Here is a 23,358-nt window from a genome sequence, read left to right on the forward strand (position 1 = left end):
ATTTATCTAGATCTGATGGGGGGAGGTTGAGGTCTCCCACTAGTAAAGTTTTTCTGTCTATGTCTTCCTGTAGGTCTTTCAGCTTTTTCTCTAAGAATTTGGGTGCTGTCCCACTGGGTGCATATATATTCAGTATTGAAATGACTTTATCGTCTATAGTACCTTTTAGGATGATAAAGTTTCCTTCCTTATCTCTTTTAAAGCTATCTATTTTTGCTGCTGCTTTGTCTGAGATAAGGATTGCTACCCCTGCTTTTTTTTACTTCAGCTGAAGCAAAATATATTTTGCTCCAACCTTTTTACCTTTACTCTATATGTATCTCTCTGCTTCAAATGAGTTTCTTGTAAGTAGCATATTGTAGGATTCTGGTTTTCAATCCACTCTGCTATTTGCTTTTGTTTTAAGGGAGAGTTCATCCCAATCACATTCAAGGTTATGATTACTAATTCTTTATTGCCCTCTGTGCTATCTTCCCTCTGTTTGTATTTTTACCCCTTTCCCCCCTTTTATCCATATTCCCCAGTATTTTGTTTCTGAATACCACCCCCTTCAGTGTGTTTGCCCTCCTATATCACACCCTCCCCTTTATTTTCCCTTTCCCTTTTCCCCTTTTCCCTTCCCTTCCTTTTATTTCTCCTTATTTCCCCCCACTCTCCTTCCCTTTCTCCATCCCCCCTCCCCTTTTCCCCTTTTCCCCTTTTAATACTTGAAAGGTTAGATGTTTTATAAGTTAAATGAGTATGTATAGCTTGACTTTAAGCCAAGTCTGATGAGAAGAAGATTCAGGTGTTTCTCCTCTGCTCCCTTCTTCCCCTCTATTACCATAGGTGTTTTGTACCTCTTAGTGTAATGAGATTTGCCCCATTCAATCCCCTCCCTCCTCCCGTCTCTTTCCTGTCCCCCTTTTTAGGGCGATAGTGCTTTTTTTTTTTAGATTATTCTATCTAAGTCATAGAAAATTCTGAGTGTCTGTCCCTTTTAGTTCAGTATATTCTATTGAATAGAGTCAAAATTCCTGAGAGTTATTAGTCTTTCTCCCAAGTGGGGTGAAAGCCAGTTACATCCCATTAGATAGCAGTCTCATGGATAGGTCATGAATGTCCATCATTTTTGGATAGGTGTATTCTCTCTGTTAGAGTTACATTCCTCAAGATTTATGAGAATCTTTTTTTTTTCTCCCATGCTGGGATATAGCCAGTTTCAACTTACTGGATTTCATTTTTTTCCCCCTTTTACCGCCCCCCCCCCCCCCCCCTTTTATCTTTTCATGTCTCTTGAACCTCCTGTTTCATGTCCAAATTTTCTGTTTAGCTCTGGTCTTTTCATGAGAAATTTTTGGAATTCTTCCATTTCGTCAAATGTCCATCTTTTTCCCTGGAGGAGAAGGCTCAGCTTTGCAGGAAAGTAGATTCTTGGCTGCATTCCAAGCTCCCGTGCTCTTCGAAATATCTCGTTCTAGGCCCTTCAATCCCTTAAAGTTGATGCAGCCAGGTCCTGCGTGATCCTTACTGTGGCTCCTTGATATTTAAATTGTTTCTTTCTGTCTGCTTGCAGGATTTTCTCTTTTATCTGATAGTTCTGCAGTTTGGCCCCAACATTCCTTGGTGTTTTCATTTTAGGATCTTTTTCTGGTGGGGATCAAGGTACTCTTTCAATACCTACTCTGCCCTCTGATTCCATGATATCAGGGCAGTTTTCCATCACTAGATCCTGTAATATTAAGTACAGGCTTTTTTTTGTCTTCAATGTTTTCAGGAAGTCCTATAATTTTCAGGTTGCCCCTCCTCTATCTATTCTCAAGGTCAGTGGTTTTGTTGATGAGGTATTTTACATTTGCTTCTATTTTTTCTATTTTTTGATTTTGTTTAACTGATTCTTGCTGTCTCATGGAGTCATTAGTTTCTGTAGACTCCGTTCTTTTTTGGGGGGAGGAGTTTTCTTCATAAACCTTTTGCAATTCCTTTTCTAATTGGTCAGTTCTACTTTTGAAAGAGCTTTCCATTTGACCAATTGAGGTTTTGAGAGAATTAATTTCTTTTTGCATTTGCTCATTTGAGGATCTGCGAGATTTATTCTCCTTTTGTGTTTGGCCAATTGTACTTTCTAAGGTTTTGTTTTCTTGTTGCAAGGAATTGTCTCTCCCAAATTTTTAAGCTCCTTCCTTATTTCTTCAAGGAAGTCTTTCTGTGCTGGAGACCAGATTGTATTCTCCTCAGAGGTTCCAGGTCTCTCTGAGTTTGGGTCTTTCCCTTCCAGGAATTTTTCTATGGATCCACCTTTCTGCTGACCCTTCTTCATTATGCTAAGACCTTGAGTTGGCAGGGGGCTGATTCACCTTGGCTGGGGATCACTAAAGGCTTTACTCACTGCATACAGTTTCTCTGTCTGGCCAGTAGGAGGTGCTGGTTGCTTTCTCTGGAGAGTCTGTGACCTTGATTGAGGCCTTCTCCCTTTGCTTGAGGGGAAGATTTGGAGCCATTGAATTCTTTTGCCTTCAATCAATGGTGGACTTTATCCTGGCCTGAGGTCATTCCTCTGCTGGGCTGGTTCCTCTGCTCACACACCTGGGCCTGAGGCAGAAGTAGTTTGCATCCTTTTGTTTGGGAAGAGGCCTCAGTGCAATGGAGGCATGTACTCAAGAGTTCCTCAGACCAGAGAAGCCCAGGGTTGGTGTCCTCAGCTCTCCTACACCAGAACTCTACCCCCCCAGCCTGGTCCCCAAGCTCCAGGGGGACAGCACCAACACCAACCCCTCTGCTTCCCTGCGGACCCAAGCCCCTTTCATCCAGCCCCACCACTAATCCAGCAGGTCTGGCTCTTGGGCCCTCAGACTCCTGGTTCCAATTCAGCTGTTAATCTGGTTTATCTGGGGCTGATCCTTCCTCTGAGCCCAGACTTTACAACTGTGCCTGTCTTCTCTCCACCATCTTGGCTGGAAGTCCTATTTCCTCTTAAAAAGCACTTGTTCCAATTCTCAATTATATTTATATACATATATGTAATTATATATAATTATATTTATAGTGTGCATTCAGCTGAATGTTCTATAAAATCAGTTTATTATAAAAACATATATTGGTCAGCAAATTCATTTTGTTCTGATTCTGTTAACGTAGAATATCCAGTTGCTACCTTCATAATCGTCTTTTCTTTTTTGCTAATAGAATTTGGAATAATTGCTGTTGGGTTCTCCTTTTCTTTTCTGTTGACTTAAGTAAGTCTGCCAGCTTTCATCCTTGAATTTTCTACATCTTGCTTATTAGTCAACCAACTCAATTAAGTTGGCTACTGTTTTCTAAACCTGTCCAGTCCTTGCTCTCCTTGAACCTTTCAGCTCATATAGCTCATTAAAATGAAGACCTGTTTCTATTCTCTGGGTTGTCTTTAGATATTGATGATGTTAAGTCTCTTGCTTTTCTCCAGTGTGTGGGAGTGAAAGATAGTGGGGATTGTTTTTTGACTTTTTATTGTTGACTCCTTTTTCCTGAAGCTGCTTGCTTCTGAGATCATAGATTTTAGTGCTGATTAGGACCATAGGGATCATCTACCTCAAAGTTCTCATTTTATAGATGAGAAAATGAAGCTTAGGGAGATAGAGTGATTTACTCAAGATGATATGGCAGCAAATATTAGAGCTAGGATTGGAATTCAGGAATTTTGAGTATAGATGCTTTGTTCTTTTCATTGCACCCTGCTGTCTTCTGGTAGTTATGAGATTTATTCTGAAGAATTTTGTGTGCTAGACTAATATAGTCACATGTTTGCACTTTATTTTGACAGTTGTAGGAGCAATGGATTAGAGAGGGATAAATAAAACATTTATGTATACAAGGTCATAAATGCGGATTTAGATTAGGGTAAAAGCAATGAGAATGGAGGAGAAGGAGTCATCCTAACCTCCCACTTTATATAGTAAAGGGAGCATGGAATTTCAATTAGGTTGTGGTATTTTAGAAGAGTTGTCTTGGGAGATGTATTGGAGAATCTAAAAGATATGAATTGTAGGATACTTTGGCTGCCACTAGGGTATTGTCAGAGCTGAGCATTATGAATATCATGGATCAAGACTGCCTGAGTCTTTATCTTTCTGTAATCATACACTAGATCAAAGAATCCTGTAGCTTCAAAGGATCACAAAGTCTCTGTGTATGTGTATAAATACATTTACATATATATCTACATGTGTGTATATGTATATGCATATATATGGTATATGTGTATATAAATATATGCACACACATGTATTGATGTGTAGGTGTGTTTGTGTGTGTGTAGTAGTAGTAGTAGTAGTAGTAGTAGTAGTAGTAGTAGTAGTAGTAGTAGTAGTAGTAAAACCTGTACTTATACAATAATTAATTATATGGCATTTACAGCAAATGGTTATCCAGTTTCTTCTTGACATCTTCATGTCAAGTCAGTCCATTCAACAATATAATAACTATAATTGTTAGATAAATTGTTTTCTTATTTTGAGCCTATCATTTATATTTTTTATTTTATGTTTTATTTTATTTTGTTATAACAGGTCTTCTTTTCCTTTATCTGAATCCCTTTAGATATATTCTCTTTAAGTATATATGTCAAACTATATCTCAGTTTTTTTTAATATTAATATTGAAGTTGAGTCTTGACTTCTATGAGCAGTTAGGTGACATGGGGATAGAATGTCAAACTTGGAGTCAGGATTCAAATCTGGTCTCAGATACTTAGTAGCTGTATGATGACCCTTAGCAAATTCCAGAAAATCCTTATTTGCCTTAAGTTTTCTCAGCTAAAAAATGTGCTAGAAAAAGGAAATTTCAAACCACTTCAGTAACTTTGTCAAGAAAACCAGGATCAAACTACTTGACTTCAATCCATGATTTTCAAAATTTCTAGTTTAGTAGCTAAGTTTCTGTTTTTCTTTTTTGACCAGAATCAAATTTAAATTGCTACTTTCTCTACTTTTTTGAAAAGTGAATTATTGAGGCAAGCCAAGAGGCTATTTACTGTCTTTTTTGGAGAAAGGGGAAGCAGATATCCATATCACTGGAATCCTATCACCATCCTGCCATACCTTGATAATAGACTTTGATATTTCTTAAACTCCTTGTCTGCTTCTTCTGTCCCAGTGACCTAGAGTGTACTTGTATGACAATTTTATCAAAAAATAGCATTTTCCCCTTATTAATTTTGTCTTCTTTACTATTTTGGTTCTTGGATTTTCTCACATGACTAAATAGTAATAAACAAGACTACTTTATTTTTCTTCCCCTTCTCTGCCTTTGTTTCCTCACTACTTTGTATATATCCTTTTACATAATCTAAAAACAAGTTTGAGAAGTTAGAGTAGTTTTTCATAGTATGCCTACTAATAAGAATTTAAGGTTTTACTTCTAACTCATTGTGAGCCATATGAAAGCTGTTAGCTCTTACCTAAGATGAGAAATTCTATAGCTTAACCATCAGTGGAGGTGAAAACAAGGATATTTTGGCAGCTTACTTTCTTGCCTTTTGTGATAAGAATTGCTATTAAGAACAAGATATTATAGATTTGTTCTAAAATGAGGTCAGCCAGGCTATTTTGGGGAAGACAGTAATGTGCATTTACCATTTCTGTGGCTGTATCCACAGTAAATGGATTCTCTCCAATTCTCTCGTCCAAATCAGTATATTTAAAATTGATTGGGTAGGGGAATGAGTTTAGATTTTGCATTCTTATTTTAACAAATAGAAAATTGAAACTGCTTTCTCATTTCTGAATTTAGTTATCAAGCATTCTGTTATCAAACAGTAAACATCTATAAAGTTCATATTATGTGCTAGGCACTATGCTAAGGACTGGAGATGCAAAAAAGGCAAAAAAAGAAATGCCTGCCCTCAGGGAACTTATAGTCTAATTGGGAAGACCACATGCAAACAAGTATAAACCCAGTAAACTATATTGAGTATAAATATGAAGTAATTAACAGAAGAAAGACACTAGAATTAAGGAGTTGGTGAAGGCTTCCAGTAAAATTTGTGATTTTAATTGGAATTTAAAAGAAGTGAGGGAGGCCATTGGTTGGAGTAGAGAAGGGAGAGTGTACCAGTTATGGGGGACAGTTTCCTGAGAGAATTCCTGGAGCTAGTAGATGGAGTGTCTTGTCTGTGACTAAGGAGACCAATGTTATTGGGTTGTAGAGGACGTGTCAGGGAATAAGATACTACAATACTGGACAGATAGGAAGAGAGTAGGCTATAAAGATCTTTGAATGCCAAATAGCATTTTGTATTTGTTCCTGGAGGTAATAGGGAGCCATTGGAGTTTGAGTCAAGGGAGTGTATATGAAATGGGCAAACTGGTTTAGGAAAATCACTTCAATGACTGAATGGAGAATGGATTAGAATCAGGTGAGACTTGAGGCAGGCAGACCCACCTGCAGGCTACAGCAGTGGTCTGGGTTCGAGTTGATCATGGCTTGTACCAGAGTAGAGATATTGCAGAGCTGAAATTGACAAATCTTTTTCAACAGATTGGAAATGGGGACGAGAAACAATTATGTATCCAGGGTGACCCTGAAGTGTTGAGCCTTAGGGACCAAGATGGTATTGCCCTCTACAGTAACAGTGAAGTTAGGATGAAGTGAGGGTTTAGGAAGAAATAGAATGTGTTTTGTTTTGCACATGTTGAGTTTAAGATGTCTACTTAACATCCATTTTGAGCTATTTGAAAGGTATTTGGAGATGTGGAAATGGAATTTAGCAGAGTTTAAATAAAGGAAAGGTGGATTTGAGAATAATCAACATAGAGGTGGTAATTGGAACTGATGAAATCACCAAGTAAAGTATTATAGAGGAAAAAAGAGAGGATTCAAGACAAAAACCCTTTATAACTTCTATATTGTTTGAGGGTATAATCTGGATGAGAATTTAATAGTGGAAACAAAGAAGATAGGTAAGTAGAAAATCGGGAGAGAATGGTATCCTGGAAACCTAGAGAGAAGAGCCTATCAAGCGGGCAAAGAGCAAGTAGCAGTGTCAAAAACTGAGAAAGGTCAAGAAGAAGAATGAAGATTGAGAAAAGGTCATTGGATTTGGTAACTCAAGATCATTAGTAAATTTGGAGAGAACTGTGTGTGCTAAGACAATAGGTGTTACTTTCCATTTAAATACCCTGGTTGTGTGTATTGATTATTTTTCCACATTCGTGGAATCTTACAGTGATATCAGTGGTCATCTAGTGTATATATTACCTGAAACATGAATCCCTTGCTGGTTTAAAGTTAGAATTATAGACATTACCATATTATAATGATCAGAGAACCTAGCTCTTCAAAGCTTTTTCAATTTGAAGTATTTATATAGGGAGGGTAGTATTTATTAAAAAAGTGGAGGAAGAGGAAGGTGGTTGTTAACTAATTTTCTAGAGCCCCTCAGTTCTAATAGCATGTGAATTTTGAGCGATTTCTATATTTTCTTTAAACTTGCTCTCTTTCTCTCTTATCCAGGAAGTCTTCCTTGACTACATTAATGCATTGTTCAGTTTGCTGATGTACTAATTATGATGTAGTTTGGTACTTAATTGTTCTGAATAACTTTGTCCTTCCTTAGTTTATTCTCCTTGAACTGTAATTTTCTTGAGATCATGGACCATATTCAAAACTTAATTATCCCAAAATACTTCTTGATTCCCTTTCACATGTTTAGTATGCATAGTTCTTAGTGTGGTCACTGTCATCACTGAAATACTTGTTCTTATTTTGTCAAAGTCGAGGTAGCAGAAATTATAGGCCATTATAATACTATTTTGTAGTATGACTAATATACAAGTTAAACTTTTTTATCTTTAGTACCCTGCAACTTATTCATTTAACACCAAATAAAAATGAATGCTCCTGTATGCAAAATAGAACAGAAAAAAAGATTATACATGAAACTGTATGTCTCTCATGTACAACTTTCACATTTTCTCCATTCTTTACTTTGCATTTAAAAATGTCAGTGGTCCTTTGTTCTTTGTTCTTTTTTGTTTGATATATCCTAGTGATATCTTTTTTCCCTTCTCCCCAAATCATCTCTTCTCCCTTCAAAAGAACAAAGAAAAAAAAAAGAAAAACAAAACACTTATACAATATATGTATAGTCCAGTAGAGTAAATTTCCTTATGATCATACAGAGGTTACAACTGTAGGTGTGTCATTCTGCACCTTAAAATCTATCACCCTCTCTATCAACTGGTAAGCATATTTCATCATTGTTACTCTGGAATCATGATGAGGCATTGTAGTTTTCAAAATTCTTAGACTTTAAAGTTGTCTGCTTTTGCAATATTTGTTAAGATGTCTATGTCTCGTTTTGTACCCTGAGTCTATCACTTCTTTATCGAGAGGTGGACATGCTTCATCATTAGTTCTCTAGAATCATGATGTTATTGTATTGATCAGAATTATTAAGACATTAAAAATTTTACAGTGTTTTGTTAATGTAGAAATTTTTTATGGTTTTGCTCACTTATTCTGCATCACTTCCTCCAAAAGTTAGGAAAGTCTTCTTGGCTTTCTCTTCTTTTTTGCAATAGCAAAATAATAATAATATATTACATTTATATTTCATTATTTTTTCTGCCCTTCCCTGTTTGAAAGGAACTTCATTTCCAGATCTTTGCCACTACAAGAGATGCTATAAATATTTTTGGAATGTGAGTTAATCTATTTCATTTTTATCTATGAAGCAGTTTATATCAAGTTGCATTCCCTATTATTTTGTTTTTTGATTTACTTTGGTGATTAGAAATACCTGGTCTCAGGTAACCTCTATTTAGTACAAAGTTTCTCCCATGAAACTTTCTGACTCTTTCTGTTCTTGAATAATTTATCCTTCATATATGAACTTTTATTTGTCTTGCATCATAATATTTTGATTTGTAAATGTTTTATTTATATAAGACATTTTTTTGGATCCATTCTGTTAATTCATTTGTTAAGAAGACCTGATAAGACCTTCCCTCTGTCAATACAGATTACATGTTCTGTAACTTAGGGCTTTAACTCAGAAATTGCTTGGGTACTAAGCATCAATTCATGTGTTTCCAAGTTTTTCTGATGTCTAACTGCTCATAATTTTTCATTGAGGAATAGTACTCTATAACATTTAAGTACCACAATTTGTTCAGCCATTCCTCAATTGATGGGTATCTCCTCAATTTTCATTTCTTTGCCTCTACAAAAATGTACAGGTAGGTTCCCCCCCCTTTTATGATCTTTTTGAGATATAGACCTAGAAGTGATATTGATTGATCAAAGATTTTGCATAATTTCATTGCTCTTTGGGCATAATTCCAAATTACTGTCCACAATGATTGAATCAGTTTGCAATGCCACCAGCAGTACATTAATGTCCCGGTTTTTCCACATCCTTTCCAACATTATCATCCTTTTGTCATTTTTGTGTTGTGTGAGGTGGTATCTCAGTGTTGTTTAATTTGCATTTCTCTAATCAATAATATTTGTAGCAATTTTTCATGACCATAGGTAGCTTTAATTTCTACATGTGAAAGCTTTCTGTTCATTTCCTTTGATCATTTATCAATTGGGGAATGATTTTATTCTTACAAATTTGACTCAGTTTTCTGTATATTTTAGAAATGAGTCCCTGATCAGAAGCACTTGCTGTGAAAATTGCTTTCCAATTTTCTGCATTCCTTCTAATCTTATTTGCAATTGTTTTGTTTTAATGTGATCAAAATTTTTTAATTTAATGTAATGAAAATTATTGATTTTGCAGTTTATAATGTTCTCTGTCTCTTCTTTCGTCAGAGTCATCTCTCCACATATCTGACAGATAAATTATTACTTGTTCTTCTTATGCTATCCCTCTTTAAGTCTAAATTTTGTACCCATTTGGACCATATCTTTGTATAGAGTTTGAGATAGTTTATGCCTAGTTTCTGCCATACTATTTTCCAGTTTTCCCAGTAATTTTTGTCAAATAGTGAATTCTTATTCCAGAAGCTAGAGTTGTTGGGTTTAATCAAATAATTGATTACTTTTGTATTTACTACTTTTTTCTTTTGTACCTAATATATTTCTCTGTTACATCACTCAATTTCTTAGCCAGTTCAGACAGTTTTGATGATTGCCTCTTTACAATAATAGTTTTAGATCTAGTATGACTTAAGTCACTTTTCTTTGCATTTTTCTTTACATTCATTCCTTTGATATTTTTCACCTTTTATTCTTCCAGATGAATTTTGTTGCTATTTTTTCTAGCTCTATAAAATAAATTTTTGCTGGTTTGACTGATTTGGCACTGAATCAGTAATTTAATGTAGGTAGAGTTGTCATTTTTAATATATTAGAGTGGCATACCCTTAAGCAATTGACATTTTCCCAGTTGTTTTGCATTGACTTTATTTGTGTGAAAAGTGTTTATGTAGTTTGTGGGTTTGTCCTGGCAGTTAGTATTTTTTGTTTTCCATAGTTAATTTTAAGTGGAGTTTCTCTTTTTCTTGTTGTGCTTTGTTGGTAATATATAGAAATGTTGATTTATGCTGGTTTATTTTATATCCTGCAACTTTGCCAAAGTTGTTAATTGTTTCAAATAGTTTTTTAATTTGATTTTCTAAGATTCCCTAAATTTCCCATCATACCATCTGCAAAGAGTGAGAGTTTTGTTTCTTTATTGCCTGTTCTAATTCCTTCATTTTCTTTTCCTTCTCTTTGCTAAACCTAGCATTTCTTTTTTTTAGTTTTTTTTTTTTTTTGCAAGGCAATGGGGGTGTTAAGCGGCTTGCCCAAGGCCACACAGCTAGGTAATTATTAAGTGTCTGAGGCCGGATTTGAACTCAGGTACTCCTGACTCCAAGGCCAGTGCTTTATCCACTGTGCCACCTAACCGCCCCCTAAACCTAGCATTTCTAATACATTATCGAATAATAGTGGTGGTAATAGGCATCCTTGTTTCACCCCTGATTTTTTTTGAAAATGCTTCCAGCTTATCCCCATTATGGATAATGCTTGATGATGATTTTAGATATAGATAGATGATCTTTATCATTTTAAGGAAAATTCCATTTATTCTTACTAGTGTTTTTTAATAGGAACAGGTCCCTATCTTGTCAAAAAGTTTTTCCAACATTTATTGAGGTAATCATGATTTCTTTTAATTTTGTTATTGATGTGGTCAGGTATACAGATTTTTTTCCCTAATATTTAACCATCTCTATATTCCTGGTATAAATCGTACCTGATCAGAATATATTACCCTAGTGATAACTTGTGATAACGTGCTGTAATCTCTTTACTAATATTCTAATATTTTTGCATCAATATTCATTAAGGAAATTGGTCAGTTATTTTCTTTCTCTATTTTGGCATTTCCTGCTTTAGATATGAACATCATATTGCTTTCATAAAAGGTATTTGACACAACTCTTTCTTCATCTTTTTTTTTTCAGATAGTTTATAATAGAATTGGAATTAAGTGTTCTTTTAATGTTTGTTAGAATTCATTTTGCCCTGAGAATTTTTTTCTTTGGGAGTTGATTGATGACTTGTTCAATTTCTTTTTCTGAAATGGGGTTATTTAATATTTTATTTATTCTTCTGTTAATCTGGGCAGTTCATATTTTTGTAAATATTCATCCATTTCCACTTATTGTCAGATTTATTAGCATACAGTTGGGCAAAATAGCTCCAAATCATTAATTTAATTTCTCCCTTCTTGGCATTGTGATGTTTATCCTTGTTATTTTTGATGCTGGTAATTGGTTTTTCATTTTTTAATCAAATTAACCAAAAGTTTTATCTATTTTATGTCATTTTGATAAAATTAGCTTTTAATTTTATTAATGCAATAATTTTCTTACTTTAAATTTCATTACTTTGAATTCCAGAATTTCTGGTTTGGTATGTAATTGGAGATTTTTAATTTGTTCTTTTCCAAGAATTTTTAGTTGCATGCCCAATTTATTTATCTCCTTTTTTTCTATTTTATTCATGTATGCATTTAGTGGTATAAAATTCCCCTGATAGAAATTTGGCTGGAGCTTTGACTTCATCTCACAAATTTTATTCTGTCTTTCCATAGCCCTGTATTACATGTAATTTTTTGTTGTGTCATGATCTGCCAAGGATACTTTTTATATTCCTGCTTTTCTGCATTTGACTGTAATACAAGGTCATTTTTGTGTAGGTGCCATGCAACACTGAAAAAAAATTTGTTCCTTTTTAATCTTGATGCAGTTTTCTCCAGATCTCTCTTCATATTCTTAGCTTATTATTTATTTTGTGGTTTGATTTATCTAATTCTGAGAGAATTAAGTTTAAGTCCCCTTCTACTATTGTTGTGCTGTCTATTACTTCCTATAATTTACTCAACTTTTCTTAAGAATTTGGATGCTGTACCAATTGTTGTATATATATTTTTAGTACTATTATTTCATTGCCTATGGTGCCTTTTAGCAAGATGTAGGTTCCTTCCTTATCCTTTAATTAGGCTGTTTTTGCTTTTGCTTTGTCTGAGATTATTACCCCTCCTTTGTTTTACTTCAGCCTAATCATAAAAATTCTGCTTCAGCCTTTTGTTTTTACTCTGTGTAAATCTTTTTGCTTCAAATGTGATTTTTTTTAAACAGCATATTGTAGGATTCTTTTTTTTTTTTGATACACTGTGTTATCCACTTTTGTTTTATGGGGCAGTTTATCCCATTCACAATTGCAGTTATGCTTAACTCTGTATTTCTCTCCATCCTATCTTCCTTATGTTCATAGGTTTCTTTCTCCCTTCTCCTTAACCCTCATCACCAATGTTTTGCTTTTGCCACTGGCTATCTCAGTCAGTCCCCTCTTCTCCCTTTCCCCTATTAGTTTATCCATTACTTCTTCCCTTCCTCCCTTCTATCAACTCCTCCTTCCCCTTTCTTGCCCCTTTCCCCTCTTACTTCTCTCTAGTGTAGGATAAATTTCTAAATCCAAGTGGAAATGTATTTTATTCTCTCTTTTGCGGCAAATCTTTTGATTAAGATTCTCAATGCTCATACCCTCTCTTCTTTCAACTATAATAGGTCTTTTGTGCCTCTTCTGCCTCTGCCCTCTCTCAGTTTAATCCTTTGTTTTTAATGTCTTAATTGTTTTATTCCTTTCTTATATCCACCCCATCTAAGCATTCTTCTTTCACCTATCCTGATAGGAGTACAATTCTCATAGAAGTACAATTCTCAAGTATTATCTTCCTATACCTGTCCTGATATGAGTACAATTCTCTATTATCTTCCTGTGATGGGATGTACATTGTTTAGTCTAATTGACTAACAATTTTTCCTTTCCATTTACTTTTTTATGTGTCTCTTATGTTTATTGTATTTGAAGATAAAATTTTCTGATCAATTCTGGTCTCTTTATTCAGGTAAATTTGAAAAATTCCTTATCTTTTTCCCCCCCCAAAAGAATATGCTGAATTTTGCAGGGTAGTTGATTCTTAGTTGTAATCAGTTCTTTTCCCTCCAGAATATTATACTGTAGATCCTCCAATCCTTTAATGTTGAAGTTAAGTCCTTAAAATTTGAATTTTTTTTTTGGAAGCTTATTTGGAAGCTTATCCTTTAACTGATAATTCTAAAATTTGATTCTAATATTCCTTGGAGTTTTTATTTTGGGATGTCTTTCTGGAGATGACTGGGGGATTCTTTTTTTTTTCTTTTTTTTTTTTTTTTACTTAAAGCCATGGGGTTAAGTGTGACTTGCTCAAGGGCACACAGCTAAGCAATTGTTAAGTGTCTGAGGCTGAATTTGAACTCAGGTCTTCCTAAAACCAGGGCCAGTGCTCTGTTCACTGTGCCACCTAGCTGCCCCAGGGGATTCTTTCAGGGACTATTTTATCTTCCTGTTCTTGGATTTGAAGTCAGTTTTCCTCGATATTTTCCTGAAGGATATTGTCCAGGCTCTTTTTTGATCATGGCTTTCTGGTTGGCTTAAAATTCTTAAATGATCTCTCCTGAATATGAATCTCTTTTCCAGATTGGTCATTTTTCCTAAGAGTTATATTATATTTTCTTTTATTTTTTCCAGGCTTTTTTTAATGGATTCTTGATATCTCATAGAGTCAATAATTTCTCCTTTTTTTTCTAATTTTTTTAATTTTTTAAGGATTTAATTTCTTCAGTTATCTTTTGTATTTACTTTTCCAGTTGGTCAGTTTTACTTTTGAAAGATATGTTTTCTTTTTCCATTTAGCCAATTCTACTTTTAAAGGTATTTTTTTCTTTAGTCAATTTTTGTTTCCTTTTCCAGTTTTTCATAATTCTCCTGCTTGAGTCTCATTTCTTTTCTCAATTCTTCTTCTTCCTCTCTTTGGTTTTTAAAATACTTTTTGACCTCTTCCAAGAGGACTTTTTTGCATTTGAGACCAGTTCATAAGATATGTAGCCTTTTTATCACTGGTTTCCTCTTTTGAGATGTTTTTTGGTTCTCCCTGGTCACCATAGTACTTTCTTTGGGTAGGGTTCTTTTTGTTTTTTTGCTTATTTTAAACTTTGAGGTCTGCTTCTGGGGTATAGTCCCAAACTTGGTATAGTCCCAAACTTTTTCATCTGGGAGGCTGGGGATCTGTTTCAGGCTTTTCACATTAGGGTCCCAGGGGCTTGCAGCTTGCTTCCTGGACAAGGGTAGCTGACTCCTTCCACCTTGTTTTACCAGTGTTTCCTGGACTCTAAATATGCCTTCTCTGCTGGGTTTGGGCCCTCACTGTTGGCCTGCTAAGCCTCGACTTAGGTGTTTTTGTTATTAAGCTGCACTGTGCCTAAGAACCTCCCTCTGGCTTACCAGTTTCCCCTTCTATTCTGCATTGCTCTTCCCTTTTACCTATGTAAGACAGACCTTTCCTGCAGTTCCTCAAGATTTCTTGAGGTGAAGAGTTGTTTCATTCTGTCTTTTTTGTGGGTTATGTTGATTTAAGGTTTGTTCAGAGACTTCATTAAGAAGGAGATTGGGAAAAGCTCTGGCACCTTCTTAGCTTCTTTCCACCATCTGAAGTTTAATATTTTTAAATGTCTTTCATCACAATAAATTCTCTGTAGATAGTGCAATTATTTTGCCCATTTTACAGGAGAGAAAATCAGTTTTCATAATTTGATTACTTGACCATGATCCCATGTAGTCATTGGTGGTCTTCTGAGGAGTCATTTGAGTCCAATTGTCCTGACTCTCCTTTGTCAAATTGCCTTGTGCTTTTATCTTCATTTTTAGATGTATGCATGGAAGTTTGTTTGGAATCATGCAAATTTGAAACCATAGATGTCCAAATAATAATATTTCTCTTTGTCTTTCAAAAGTTACTTAGACAAAACAGGTGCTGATACAGATTTGCAAAAAAGAAACCATACTTAAGTCAATGAAGAGAGATTTTTTTTTTTTTGGTTAGAATTTTGATTATTAGTAACAAAGCTATGACTTCTGTAGCTAGGAGAGGAAAAAAAATGGTTTTTTTTTCAGTTTGGACCTTATCATTTCTTTTAGAAATCTATAATAAATATGGTACATTAATTAATACCTTGTTAATTCACATGTCACTTTTCTAATATTTTGATTCTCAGGACATACTTAAGAAACATGAATTAGGCAGAAACAGCCCTTACTGTCAAAGTGTGTGCCATGATGTTCATGTAGGTCATTGGCATGGCATGTCAAAGAATCCATCGGCAGTTATTTAGAGATTCTTGAGGCTTATTTTATGCTCAATTTTTAATAACTTTTTTTCATTTTGTGTCTATATATGTGGTTGCTCTTTTTCCTTTAAATTGTTGTGATTGTATCTATTTTCTTATATTCGCTTACTTCTCTTTGCACTAGTTTATATGGATTTTTTTATGTTTCTCTATATCTCATTCATCATTTCTTAAAGTAATATTCCATTGTATTAATGTACCACAACTTGTTTAGCCATTCTGTAATCAATGGACATCTTTATTGTTATTTGTTATCATAAAATGGTATTGTTAAATGGGGGCTTTTTATCCATATTGTAAAATTAATAGAATAATCTCTGATTCAAAAGATATTTTATCACTTTATTTGCAGAAGTCTAAATTGCTTTCTAAAATGGTTGTGCTGATCCTTAGATTTACCCATAGTAAGGGGCGGCTAGGTGGTGCTGTGGATAGAGCACTGGCCCTGGAGTCAGGAGTACCTGGGTTCAAATCCAGCCTCAGACACTTAATAAATACCTAGCTGTGTGGCTGTGGGTAAGCCACTTAACCCCATTTCCTTGCAAAAACTTCCCTGCTTCCCACAATCCCTTCAATATTTACGATTCTCATATTTTTTCATTTTCCTGGCTGCGTGATAAAACCTCAGGGTTATTTTGATTTTCATTGCACTTATTATTAGTGATTTGTAGCTTTCTTTCATGTGGTTGTCTTTCTTTGTAATTCCTTTGAGAATTGTTTCCTTTGATCATTGATCTATGGGAGGATGATCATATTTATATCTGTAGCTATATTTGTATATCTATATTTCCATCCATCTATCTATATATATCTATCTTTCATATATTTTGAATTCCAGATTCTGAAGGAAATTTGTTAAGACAATTTTTGCATTTGACCTCTTCCTTTTTTTATCTTTGAAACATTGATTTTGTCAGTACAGAAGCTTTTCTAGTTTGTGTAATCAAAGTGATCTACTTTATCTTTTATAATTGAATGTTTTTTATTTGTTTAAAATTATATCTCCTGTCCATAGTTGTAAGAAATATATGATCTGTCTTTCTATTTTTATTTAGTTTGACTTCTAATTTTAAGGTTACAAATCCATTTAGTATATATCTTTGAATTTGGTGTAAAGTCATGGACTTTGATTGTTCACTTTAATCTTCCTTGTATTATCCTTCCATTTAAGCCCTGGTTCAGAATTAGAAGTACTTTCACTCTGCACACGTTTGTTGAATAGAATTTATCATTGAATCAAATCTTACCAACAAAACATTAATTGACATAATATTTGCTTTGCATTTTTTCTGTTTTTTTTTTTTTTTTTTTTTTAGATTTTTGCAAGGCAAATGGAGTTAAGTGGCTTGCCTAAGGGCACACAACTAGGTAATTATTAAGTTTCTGAGGCTGGATTTGAACCCAGGTACTCCTGACACCAAAGCCAGTGCTCTATCCACTGCACCACCTAGCCGGCCAGTTCTGTTTTCTTTATCTAGAAACTTTAGCCTTTGATAGTTGTAAGAGTATATGTTTATATAGAGGTGTTCAGTCAAATATTTATTTTTCATCATCTCTACAATTGTCATCATTATAACCTATAGTTATATGATTGTTTGATTTTTAGAGTAAGCTTAACAATTTAATTGCTCTTTTATATTAATTTGCTTCTGTTTAAATTACTGTTTATATATTAAAACTATTTCAACTCTTAAATATTAATGATTTTTTTCCATTTTCTTTTTTTATAATTCAGTTCCCTTGGCCTGGCTGTAGCACCACGAGTGAGATTTCTTCAGAGATTACAGAAACAGATGACTAAAGAATCAGTGATCAACAAAACAGATGATCAGAGCAAAGATGAAAAAGGATCTATTGCTTCTTCCCTCACTAATGATGAAGTGGAGGAATTTAGAGCATATTTCAATGAGAAAATGTCTATCCTCCAGAAAGGAGAGAAGAGAACTGAAGAGAAGAACAAAGAGAAACTACCAAATATTGGTAAAGAAGAGAATGAAGGTAAAGGGAAAGAAGTGGAAGAAGATGAGGTTAGGGAGGAGAAAGTCAAAAAAGTCAAGGAATTTGAAATGCATGCTCTTCTAGATACTAGTGAGACTTCCAAAGACAAAGTGATGTCAGTACAGAGTTTAGGAGATGAAGAGGATGAGGATGGTCTTGATGCTGACTTCTTTAGAGTCAAACGACATAATGTATTTGGATTAGACCTTAAAGAATCCACAGTACAGGTAAGTTTCTTTCCAAAGGGTGGTTGCTGTATTCTTTTTCAGTTTTATATTCTGGGTTCTTAGTAGGCATTTCATAAATAATTGCATATTAACTAACTTCATTTCAGAATCTTTGGAAAAGTAAGGATTCAAATGAATCCTTCCCAGTGGAGATTGAGGAGTCATTTTAGTTTTCATAACTTTGGAAGTTGAATGAGACTTGAAAACTTTAATCACTTTTCATTTAATGATTTTCAATTAATGTCTCACAAGTACCTAAAGTCATGATCAAAGCGTTGAGTAAGTTGATGGGGTTCCAAGCTTTATGGTATTAGGTCCTTTTGTAATTCATGCTACCCCATCTCCTAATTAAAATCATTACAAATGTTCATTGTAATAATGTAATCCTTTTTTTATGTCATATATTATAGTTTTGATGAGATCTTTGCAGTTGGGCACTAAGGCAGTAAGTTAGAAAGGGGATACTTGTAAAGCTTTATTAAAAGCATTGATGTAAATCTTGTATTTCTGACGATGTACCCCTTTGTATAGGTTTCTTCTTAAGTATTCTTGTAACAGAAATGTTTTGAGACAGGAAGGCACTCTTTTATTATTTGTGCAGTCTTTATTGGACTTTTGAGATTAGTAAATTTTAGATTGTATAATTCCTTGGGAATTATGTGAAACCTTAGATCACTTTTCAGCTTATATTTTTCTTGAATGCTATTTCTTTACTAAATAAGGACTTATAAATGCTCTCTATATATAACAAATTAAGTAGTTTAATGATCCCAGCAGTTAAGTTGACATTAGGCAAATTTGTAGCAAAATTTTTTTGCTTTAGATTTGCATTGAATTCCACTAGTTAATAATTTTAAAATGAATATTTTTTAAGATGGTTCATCTTTGTGGCAGCTAGGTGGCATAGTGCATAGAGCACCAGCCCTGGAGTCAGGATGATCTTGAGTTCAAATCCAGCCTCAGACACTTAAAAATTCTAGCTATGTGACCTTGGGCAAGTCACATAACCCTATTGCCTTGCAAAAATAAAAAACCCCAAAAAGATATTTCATCTTCATCCTATAAAATCATTTTGAATCTGAGTGGTTGTGAGTAATTATGTATTAAAACTATCAAATAATGGGAACACCCATTTGATTTTTAAAAATTTTGATACCTTTTGTTTTTGTATTACAGCAATTTCCAGATATATTCATTTCTCAGAGAACCTTTCCCTAAAACAAAGAAAAACCCTGTTAAACCAAATCAAGCAAGACATTGCCTTTGTATATAAGATCCTGTACCCATAGTTCTCCTTCTACTTCTCTATGGAAAGATGGGAAGCACATTTATTTCTTCATGTCTTCTCTAGGACCAAGGTGGTCATTAGTATGGCACAGTATTCCTCTACTTTCTATTGGTTTTGTTTACTTTTTATAATCATTGGTTATATTATCATTCTGGTTCTTTTTTAAAAAATTTATTTATTTAAGACAATTGGGGTTAAGTGACTTGCCCAAGGTCATACAGCTAGCAATTATTAAGTGTCTGAGGTCATGTTTGAACTCAGGTCCTCCTGACTCCAGGGCTGGCGCTCTATCCACTGTGCCACCTAGCTGCCCCTATTCTGGTTCTTTTTGACTTTGTATCCATTCATTCAAACCCTTAGGTGTTTTTCTTAATTTCTCTTTAGTTCTTTCTTAATGTGTAATCATTTATTTTTTTTAACAAATCCCTTTAAAATCAGCACCGTCCTTTAGTGTAGTTTTCCTAGAGCTAAAACTATTTTCTGATCTTTAATTTTTTTTAAAGATTTTATTTATTTTTCAGTTTTACAATTTTTCCCCTAATCTTATTTCCCTCCCCCTACCCCCACCCCCACAGAAGGCAATTTGCCAGTCTTTACATTGTTTCCATGGTATACATTGCTGATCTTAAATTTTTTGAAATTTTTTTCATAAAAATAAAATTGAAATGCCTTCAGGCATTTATCAGGTATACAAAAGCACACAAATTACAATAACACCTCAAAAAAAATCCAAACTAAGAAAGTCTCATTATGCTATGACCTTAATGTTCGGGTAACATTTTCTCCTTTCCCATTCATTTATTTTAGATCCTTTTTCTTCCCTCTAGCTGCTTTCAAATACTTCTCAGGATTGGCTTGGTGCTTGTTTGGGGAAATGAGATTTCAGGGTTGAAGAAAGGGAGCAGAGAAAATAACCTCTGATGTCAGGCTGAGTGTTTGTAGCCAAGCTCACTGTTATTTCGGAAAGTAATCAAATGTCCTTTAAGTTCATTTGTGATGGCTTGAAGTGGATAATATAGGAATAACTGACTGAACAGATAAATCATATACAATAAGTAGACAGGTTGCCAGCATTTATTCAGGCTCTGTATCAGGACTGGGGATACAAATAAATGCAAAGAGAAAAGCAGTCCTTGCCCTCAAGGAACTTACCTTCTGATGGGAAAGATAACATATCAAAGGGAACTGAAAAACAGTTGAGGGGGAAAGGGAGAGAAGGGTAGGTTGTAGTTGTCTGAGGGGGCAGTTACTGGAAGGAATAATAAAGGTTGACTGGTCCCAGCTTTTCTCAAAATGGAGATTTCTGGAGGAATTCTTCAATGGGATAGGGGGACTGACCTAGTGGAGGGATGTTCCAAGGTGACAAGATTGTGACAACATTAAGTTAAGTACTGCTTATACTTTAAGGGTGTCGAATATATATAAATGAGTGAAATGTAGTTCTCTCTTTCTCTTTCTCTCTCTCTCTCTCTCTCTCTCTCTCTCTCTCTCTCTCTCTCTCTCTCTCTCTCTCATACAACTTCAGGAAGCAGAGAATTGAGAAAGTTATCTTCCCATGGAGTTCCTAAGAATCTTTGTATCTCTCATAGGGAAATGAATAATTTCATGTTTAATGGGTCATTTGATTTGGTTAGTTTATCAAGTTATTGAATGTTTAAGAGATTTATTGAAAAGTGATAGAGGGTGCATATATATATATATATATGTACATGTATGTATGTGTGTATGTATGTAGGAAAATGAAAAGTTTTTTAGTTTTTTTTGCAAGGTAGGGGGTTAAGTGATTTGCCCAGGGTCACATACCTGGGTAATTATAAAGTGTCTGAGTCTGGATTTGAAGGCTGGTCCTTCTGACTCCAGGGCTGCTGCTGCATCCTCTGCACCACCCAGCTGCTCAAGGGGTAATGCAGAATTTTTAAAAATATTGATTACTTTTTAAAAAAATCTCCAAAGGAAGTAGTAGATCTAGCAAAGTAAGGGACCCATTCCAGTTCTACTTAAACAGGAATTCCTTGAAAAAATACCAGAATAAGGGCTATTAAACAGTTTGAAGAATTTTATGATTAAGAAATTGCTGCCTCCTGAGGGAGCATATACCACATTTTGTAAAATTCTAATTATTGGGAAGATTTTTCTTACATTCAATCAAAATCTGTGTATAACTCTATCTAGAAATCCAAATCCAGTTGTCTGACACTATCTTGTTAGGGAACTATTCATTATTCATTTCTTCCTTTTATTTGTAATTTTTTGATTCAATAATATTTGCAGGCAATATCAGTAAAAAGGCCACATGTACCTTGAAGTTCTTTATTATCCAGAACTTTGTTCAGCCTTTATATCTTTTTAATAGTTTCCAACAAATAGCCACCTGACCTTTGTCAGGTGCTTGAAGAACTTTAGAGGGAATCCACTACCTTTTAAAGCATTCCTTTCCATTTTTGTGGGCCACTAGGTGGCACAGTGAATAGAGGGGAGTCCCATATACTTATTAGGGCAAGTCACTTAACCCTGTTGGCCCCAGTTTCCTTGTCTGTAAAATGAGCTTGAGAAGGCTATGGCAAACCAATCCAGTACTTTTGAAGAGATGGGACACAACTGAAAAACAACAACATTTCACTTTCAGATGTCTTTCATGTTAGGAAATTTTTCATTATACAAAGCCACATGGTGACTTCTAAAGCCATTGTCATAGGGTAGAATGATCATCAGATTTGGAATTTGAAGACATGAATTGAAATTCCAACTCTTGACTCCATTGTTAACTGTGAGGTCTTGAGTAATTTAATCTCAAGCCTTGACCTTAGTTCCTTCAATTACAAATTGTGGGTTTCTGATTAGATGACCTCAGAAATCCTTTCATCCTGAGTCTGTGCTCTTAATTCAGTTATAGGCATGTGTTATGTTTTTTTTTAACTTGATTTGGAAGTTTATTGAAGATAGACTTGTAGTCTTTTTATAGTTTTGAAGATATCACTTTAGAGCATCAGAATATATAGACGGTGATCAATTTTTAGGAAAAATTATTTATCTTCCTGTTATCTTTATTATTGGAAACAATAGTGTGGATAGTATGAAATACTGGTTACCTGTATGAATTCCATCTTATGTTTGTGTGTGTGTGTGTGTGTGTGTGTGTGTGTGTGTGTGTATGTGTTTTAAAAAACTATTTGTCCTTTGTATAAGGATGATTCCTGATACTATAAATTCACAAAGGAAGCAAAAGACTTTTGGTTGAATGTTTATTCTTTCATATGCAAGAGAATGCAAGATCATTATATTCTCAAAAATATTTTGACTAGTTTCCCTTCCTTTCCCATTTTTGTAACATATTTATAGCTTCTGCCGACTACTCAGTTCCCTAATAGCTCATTTTTTAGTCTAAACTCTAAAAAGTACATTGTTAGAATATTTTGCCTTCACCTTAATATTCTTATGGTAGAACAGCAAAAGCAGATTAATCACCCTGGACAGGTTATTTTTTGAAATTATGTAGGTTATTTTATGGACTTGACCATTAATTGCTCATTTAAATTTAAGGACTAATAAAAACAAATCTGCTATGTTTTTGTATGTTTTTTATTTATAGACCTATGATTAAATGTCCATCAGAAATTCCTGATACAGAATTTCTGTCCACAAATATAGCTCTAGAAGATTAGGCAGTTTGCCTATGGTCACAACCAGGATGGGCCAGAATTAGGATGAGACTTCTGTTCTTCCTAAGAGACTTGGTCTCTATTCATTAGTCCTCATTTGTGAAATTGTGGCAGAAACAAAATCTCGGTTTCCTTTTCTCTGAGTTTTTTTTACCTGATTCAGGAGACTAAATAACATTGCAGGGCACATTCCCCAAATTCAGATAGAGTATATCTTATTAATTTTTCCCCCTTTAGTTGTTAATTAATTTATTTTAACATTTTTTAAAAAATCTTTTTTTCCTGCCACTTTCCCAGCTACTTAGAAGGCAAACAATTATGATGTCAGTTATATACATGAAGTCATATAAAACACATTTCCATATTAGCCTTGTTGCAAAAAAAAAGGAATAAAAATAGAGGAAGCAAAGAAAATGTGCTTCAATGTTAATACAGAATTTATCTGTTCTCTCTCTCTTTGGAGGTGTATAGTATTTTTCATCATGGGTCTTTTGGAATTGTCT

General features: G+C 34.3%; 1 protein-coding gene across 1 annotated transcript in view; it reads left to right on the forward strand.

Annotated features, from left to right (window-relative positions):
* Positions 1 to 23,358, forward strand: part of DDX10 (DEAD-box helicase 10) — a 325,417-nt gene that overhangs the window by 79,467 nt on the left and 222,592 nt on the right. Inside the window, exon 13 of the mRNA XM_074216635.1 lies at positions 17,419 to 17,908. Within this exon, the coding sequence (XP_074072736.1) occupies positions 17,419 to 17,908 (490 nt within the window). The remainder of the gene's footprint in view (positions 1 to 17,418; positions 17,909 to 23,358) is intronic.

This window comes from Macrotis lagotis, chromosome 1, assembly GCF_037893015.1.
Source record: "Macrotis lagotis isolate mMagLag1 chromosome 1, bilby.v1.9.chrom.fasta, whole genome shotgun sequence".
Taxonomy (NCBI): Eukaryota; Metazoa; Chordata; class Mammalia; order Peramelemorphia; family Peramelidae; genus Macrotis; species Macrotis lagotis.